The sequence below is a fragment of the Syngnathoides biaculeatus genome, chromosome 3, assembly GCF_019802595.1.
Source record: "Syngnathoides biaculeatus isolate LvHL_M chromosome 3, ASM1980259v1, whole genome shotgun sequence".
NCBI lineage: Eukaryota > Metazoa > Chordata > Actinopteri > Syngnathiformes > Syngnathidae > Syngnathoides > Syngnathoides biaculeatus.
The window spans coordinates 19,538,795-19,544,965 of NC_084642.1; the positions used below are offsets into that span (position 1 = coordinate 19,538,795).

Sequence of the window (6,171 nt, forward strand, 5' to 3'; positions counted from 1 at the left end):
GTAGTATTCCAACTTTCTGGATGTAATATTACAAAGTTTGTTTCGTATTGTTGTTCGGACAATCTGTGTACCCATCAAGGTGCTAACTTTGAATGTCAAATCCCTGTGATGATGACTTTTTTTTCTTTTTGCGGTGGCGTCTCCTCAGGACAGCAAAACGAAAACATGGCCTCCCAAAGCTCCGTGGCAACCCTCCGCCCACGGCGCGGTGACCAATCCCAGCTCTTCCTTGTACCACCAGATGAACCTCCCGCCGCCCTCGTCCTCGTCGCAGTGGAGCGACTCCATGCAGATGCTCCAGTCGCCCGTGTGGTCCGCGGCCGGTGGCGGCGATCGCTCGCCTTCGGCCGGCGCCATCTCCTCGCCGTTCCCCTTTGCCCAGCAGCAGCAGCAGCTGAAAGGCATGAAGGCCTTCAAGTCGTTCCCCTTGAAACACGAGCACAGGTCGTCCTTCCTCCATCAGTACTGAGCCGCACGCTTCACGTACTTCATGGAACAGTAAAACACACTGACACGTTTCCACGCTCTTTTATATACGCTACACTTCCGCAAGGATTATCAGGGCCACGCTGACAGGAAATGCATCCGACTACCGCCATAAAGACATAATTGCCGTATTAAATTCCCCCTAAATGAAATTAAATGGCGTGGGGAGGAAAAAAAAAATCTATATTTCTTTAAAAAGAAGTCAGAACTTTATGGAGAAAAAAAAGGCTCTGTGGTGCAAATTGTTGAATCTTTTCTTAAAATACAAACTAAAAATGTGAAAACATCAATTGTATTTGTAATACATGTTACAATACAATACAATTTATAATGTATTTTAAATATATATATATATATATATTGGGACAACATAAAATATTCTTGTGACTCATTACCTCTTGCAAGATTTAAATCTAAATTTTATAATTTATTCTCTCGCAAATTAAAAACAGTATCACTATAAAAGTTAGTTTTAAAAATGTGCGATTTTTTTTTTTTTCTTAGGAGAAAAAAAAGTCACTAAAAGGATAAAATCGCAATTTTAGTGAACAAAATTTGAAACTTGATTGTCGTCAAATTGTCTTCTCTCGTAGAATCATCATTGGTTAAAGATTCGTCGTTTTAACTTTCCGAGAAGTTAGACATTCTTTTATCAGAATGAAGTCGCAACTTTGTGACAAATCAAGTTGTAATATTAAGATAAATCCCAAACATTGAAAATATCCTAACGTTATAAGAAAAAGTTGTAACTTTACCAGAAAAAAGTACAATGTTGTCATTTTATGAGAATACTGTCGGAACTGACAGAGAATCGAGTGAAAATGTGAGGAATGATTTTCAAAAGGTCACGTCAAGTTAATTGCCAAATTTCAGTTTGTTGTAACTCATTGGAAAGAAGTTGCTTGCTCGCTTTTTGACGGGAATAAGGACATGAAAAGCCAACACTATGAAAAAGAAGTTCTTGTAATATTCTGAATTAAATTGAGAATTTCAGGAATTTGCCTCCAAAATTCTGACTTCATTTCATAAAATCTTTTTTTTTTTTAATCTTAGTTACCATGATGTAAACTTGCCATTTTTCATTCTTATCATAGTATGGCTCCTATTTTTTTGGGTGAAATTTCCTCACGTTTTTCTCTGTCACCCAATTTTAGTTTTTAGTTTAACATTCTGCCTTTTTTTTCCTGGGGAAAAAAAACATATTTTTGCTCTTTTTCGTTCAAGTATTGTTTCTCATGTTACGACTTCTTTTTGTCGCGTTACACATTTTTTTTCCTTAAAGATTGAATTTTTTTTCCTCTGGTTAAGCAAACATTTTTTTGCTCCTTGTTAGCATGTGAAATGACTATTTTTTTTTTTTTTTTTTTGTTCCTGACTTGGTGGGGGCGGGGTAAGAATCTCCCTTCACTTAACAATTGTGACCTTTTTGTTTACTTTATGATTTCATTCTTGTAACAGTTTAGCACCAAATCATGACCTTATTCTCATAACTATCTTTTAAAATAACATTTATAGCAAGACCGTTTTTCCTCGTTTTTTTTTCCCTCTCCTTTTCTCATTATGACTTTTCTTAGTTTTCTTCAACTTTTTCTATTAGAACTTGATGATATTTGCATATTAGAATTTTTGGCCGGCAACTGTGTATTTTCATCTGACTTTTTCTCGTAACTTTACCTAACTTTAACACTGCAAGTTTTTCTGCTTGTACCTTTTTATTTTTTAAATTTTTATTATCAGCATTTATTTATGATTGTGAAAAATTTTTTTTTTCCTTTTCGGCGTGGCCCTGGTACTCCCGGATATATGGGATCTGTTTTGCTATTCCCCCTGCCCGCTCCAAACTACTACTTAATTACTTACTACCATTCTTATGACGACAAAGCTGTCATGTCTCTTCCCTGTGATGAGGGGTCCCACCCCAACCCCACCCCCCCACCCTTTCAAGGCAAGAGCTGGAGACTGCTTGAGGGGAAAAAGGACAACCTTGTGTAAAGCAAGCTGTAACTGCCAAATGTACAGCTAGTGTGTACATAAACTTTCATTTTTCACATTTTTAAAGAGGCTTTGAGCAGGCTCAGCACAGTTAATACGCAAATACACTTGTTTTGTTTTATTTTTTTTGTTATTTCTTTGTCCTCATTGGACCCTCACACAGATGTATTCGATGTGCCATTTTGCTTCCGAAAGCACTTGTTCCCAACCAAAGGAGGAGACTGATCAGTGATGCGTTCGCTTACCCCCCCCACCCCCCGCAAATTAAACGCCACGACTCAACAGTATTAATAATCGTACTTAAAGGCTATTTTCCACTTCCCGATTTATGTGAAAAAAAAAAAGCACACGAGTCGACAAACTACCAAATACGCTCAAATGGTTTTATTTGGTGTTCATGGCAAAAGCCCCGAATGTTTTTTTTTTTTTTTTTTTTTTTGTGAAGTTTGCAGATGCCGATGTTGCCTGTATTTATGAAATGACTCCACATACATACACAAAAAAACCAACTCTCACACTTCAAAATGTTTACAGTTTTGCTGTACAGACGTACAAATATATATCTTTTTATAGTTAAACGTGCTTTGCACAATCAACATAGATTTTGCTTTTTTTGTTTTATGGGTCTGTTCCCTCCCTTTGCCTTCACTTTACTTTTCTCAAGGTGGCAGACTTGTAATTGTTAGCTGACCCCCCCTCCCCCAACACGTTAAACGGTTTTCCTTTTATGGTGGCAAAGGAATAACAAATCCATAATGGCAAAATGATAAACAAGATGAGGTCATGTAAAGGGGGTGGGGCTGCTAGGCTTACATTGCTTCTTCTTTTCCGCTGGCGACTCGAAAGCTACCAGCAAAGCAGAAAAAAAAAAAAATAAAGATAACTAACAATTTTATTGTTTGTGCTGTTTTATCCTCCTTGAATGTCCGTGTGACAATGTGACAGAGGCTGAGAGTTACAATTTTATTATTTAGGACAGTAGCGTTTCAGTGAACATCAACATAACACATTTAAAAAAAAAAAAGAAATACGCTTCAATACTGTTAGGTACGCCTTGGGGCTGCACTGACAAGAAGATAAAAATATATGTAGCTTTTTTTTTTTTTTTTTGCAAGAATAGAGGTAATAGTGTATTGCATAAACAGGTTGTATTATCATAAAAATCTTTAGTTACATTTCCCCCCCCAGTCCAATGCAATTTCGTTTAAAGTGTCAAAATATTCAGTTATTTGTCAAGTTAACTCCCAACAGCTACAATATACTTTATGCTTATTTTTGTTAAAAAAAAAAAAAAGGAAAAACTTCAAGCACTTTTATTCTGCAAAAAATACATCTGGATTACATTTATTTTCCAACTTACATTTTCCCCTGTAATGTTTGAACTTGTAAAAATTTCCAAGTAAATGCTAGAAACACTCTTGTATTTTTATCATGACTTTTTCAAACAGAACTGCATTCTTTTAGTAGTGCAATTGCTGTTTAATTTTGGTGAGATTACATGAGTAACATTACAAATGAAATCTGGTCAGAAATCGCAGCCTTTTTCTATACATGCTTCCAAAAACAAGTTTGGGAATTTTTTTTTTTGCTACTTCAGGCTGTTAAAATTCTGTCCCTCGCCAATTATTACAACATCTTTGCTCACGTGATTTTATTTTCATAAAATGCAACCACCGTGCATGAAATGACAGCTTTATTCGCGTACTACTTCAAGTAAATTTTTCAATGCGGCCCAAAGGCTCCTTCGTATAACATAGTCATAAATCTATTGAGGCAGAATGGTGTCGGAGGACAAAAATAATAAATTTTGACGATGACAAAATGATTAATAATGTGGTCGATCTATCAACTTCCTGTACTGATTTTGCTGCTGGGCTGTGCGGAGGCTGAGTTTTGGTCACCCTGGAAAAGAAAACGACGATAACAAAAAGAAAGGTGTGCTTGCAAATGTAACATCGAGTTGTAGCACTTGCCGATGAAGATGAGAGGGAGGACGACGACGACGAAGGTCCGTTGTCCACGGGGCTGGCGTCGGCCAGGGTTGCCAAGTACACGATGTTACGGTGCAGGAATTGTTGATATCTGCAAACCCAAACCAAAGATGGATTCATGCAAAGCTAAAAACTAATTTCTGAGTGTATAAATTACTCAAGTTTTAACATTTTTGTTCTATGGTAACTTTCTTTTGAAATATTAACTTTATTATTGGCAAATATTTTTTTTATTATTTTTCTGCAGTAAAATGTTTCTCCTATTATTTCATTCCTGCCCCAAAAATTGCAAACTATTTTGTGAACTTTTTTTTCCCTACAATACAGCTACTGACACTGTAAAAACTTTGTAAAAGTTCAACTTTTATCACAAATTATGCTGTAAATTGCTACTTAGTTGTTGTATTAACAGAAAACTACACTTGCAAATTATCATTTAATTCTTGTAAATAAATTCATGAAAAATTTAAATTCATTTTCATGAAATTAGCAAGTTTTTAAAGGGAGTGCTGCAAATGTAATTGACTATTCTTGAAAAATCCATCAATTTACCCTTTATGACCAAATGTAATTTTCTCATAGTATGATATATAATGTTCTAACAACAAGAATGAACTCTTGAAACGTACTTGACACATTCGACAGCTCGCCCCTTGTGCATGTACTCAACTATGCATCGTATTAACTGGTCGTTTTCGTCCAGGAGCTGCAAGGAAAAGAAGTTGGGGGGGGGGGGGGTCAAGATTGGGTGATGCAGCGAAAGCGGGGTCAGGTGTCGTTATCAGCGGCAGCTAGCTTGGCCGCGGCGATCGTTGTCCAGTAAAGTAAAATGACAACGTGACACGTTGGACGAATCGAGCCTTACCCTCTGTATGGTTTCCTGGTTGATTTTGGCATCGCCGCGAAGTTTCTGAGGCACAAAAACGATCGACATTTCGTTTCTTTGTCGAAGAGCTCCTGCTCCTTCTTTGTGACTTCGCACTCTTCTTCGTTTCCGCTCCAGTGAGTGAGCAGCGTTTTCCATTGAGAGCAGCTCAAAAGCGCCATCTCTCGATAAATGGTGGCCACAGCACCACAATCATCAAACGAGACTAATTCGTTCCAAAAGTTATAGATACCCCTGCCACGTCTTATTATTGACTTTTGTAATATATTTACACACATACAGCATAGATGTGAGCGGAAAGAGCTGAACAGTTTGAATCGGCCAATAAGTGTAGAAATGAGAAGGAAATGTTCTGTTAAGTACATCAAGGGAATTCCGTTGAAAACATTTTGCATAATCTGAAGGTTTTGCCAAAGCCAAGCACAATTTCTCGAAATAAGACACAAAAATTGTAGTGTACATGTCTCCGCAGACAGCTAAGGAACCTAGTTAATGGGCACTGATCTAAAAAAAAAAAAAAAGACTGGATGCCTCATTGGCCACCTAAAGTAAAGTCGCCATCCACCATCTTGATACTCCCAAAACAACCATGCCGACCTGTGCAGCGACTGCGATTAACTCTTAATCGCCAGTTTCGTGAACGTGAGAAAACATTCCACAGGTAAATTAGGAAGATTTACTTTGACACTTTGTTTGTTTATCAAGCTTTTCATTTTTATTTTCTGATTAGCTAAATTCACTTGAACAAAGTTTTGTTTACGGTTCTTGCTGTTGACGTTTTTTCGCGAAAAAGCGATGTAAATATTTTCACAAACT

The 6,171-nt window shown here is 37.0% G+C and overlaps 2 protein-coding genes across 4 annotated transcripts in view; one reads left to right on the plus strand and one right to left on the minus strand.

The window, feature by feature from the left end:
* The window catches only part of LOC133498175 (granule associated Rac and RHOG effector protein 1-like), a 47,144-nt gene extending 43,771 nt beyond the window's left edge, over positions 1–3,373 (plus strand). For all 3 annotated transcript variants that reach the window (XM_061814706.1, XM_061814705.1, XM_061814708.1), the window contains one exon: positions 149–3,373. In XM_061814706.1, coding sequence (XP_061670690.1) covers positions 149–469 — 321 coding nt within the window. In that variant the 3' untranslated portion in view covers positions 470–3,373. The remainder of the gene's footprint in view (positions 1–148) is intronic.
* A 388-nt stretch (positions 3,374–3,761) lies between these two features.
* Positions 3,762–5,504, minus strand: ss18l2 (ss18, like 2). The gene is made up of 4 exons (XM_061814709.1): positions 5,335–5,504; positions 5,099–5,175; positions 4,452–4,560; positions 3,762–4,380 (listed from the first exon to the last, which is right to left on the minus strand). Exons 1-4 carry the CDS (start codon positions 5,491–5,493, stop codon positions 4,324–4,326), a joined length of 402 nt encoding a protein of 133 aa, XP_061670693.1. The 5' UTR covers positions 5,494–5,504; the 3' UTR covers positions 3,762–4,323.
* Between the last annotated feature and the right edge of the window lie 667 nt (positions 5,505–6,171).

Excerpts from the sequence above, each read along its gene's own strand:
- ss18l2 (XM_061814709.1), bottom strand. The coding sequence starts at position 5,493 with ATGGAAAACGCTGCTCACTCACTGGAGCGGAAACGAAGAAGAGTGCGA. Across the intron at positions 5,176-5,334 it reads ACCAGGAAACCATACAGAGG|CTCCTGGACGAAAACGACCA; the intron begins GTAAGGCTCGAT and ends TTTTCCTTGCAG. Across the intron at positions 4,561-5,098 it reads CGAGCTGTCGAATGTGTCAA|ATATCAACAATTCCTGCACC; the intron begins GTACGTTTCAAG and ends TTGGGTTTGCAG.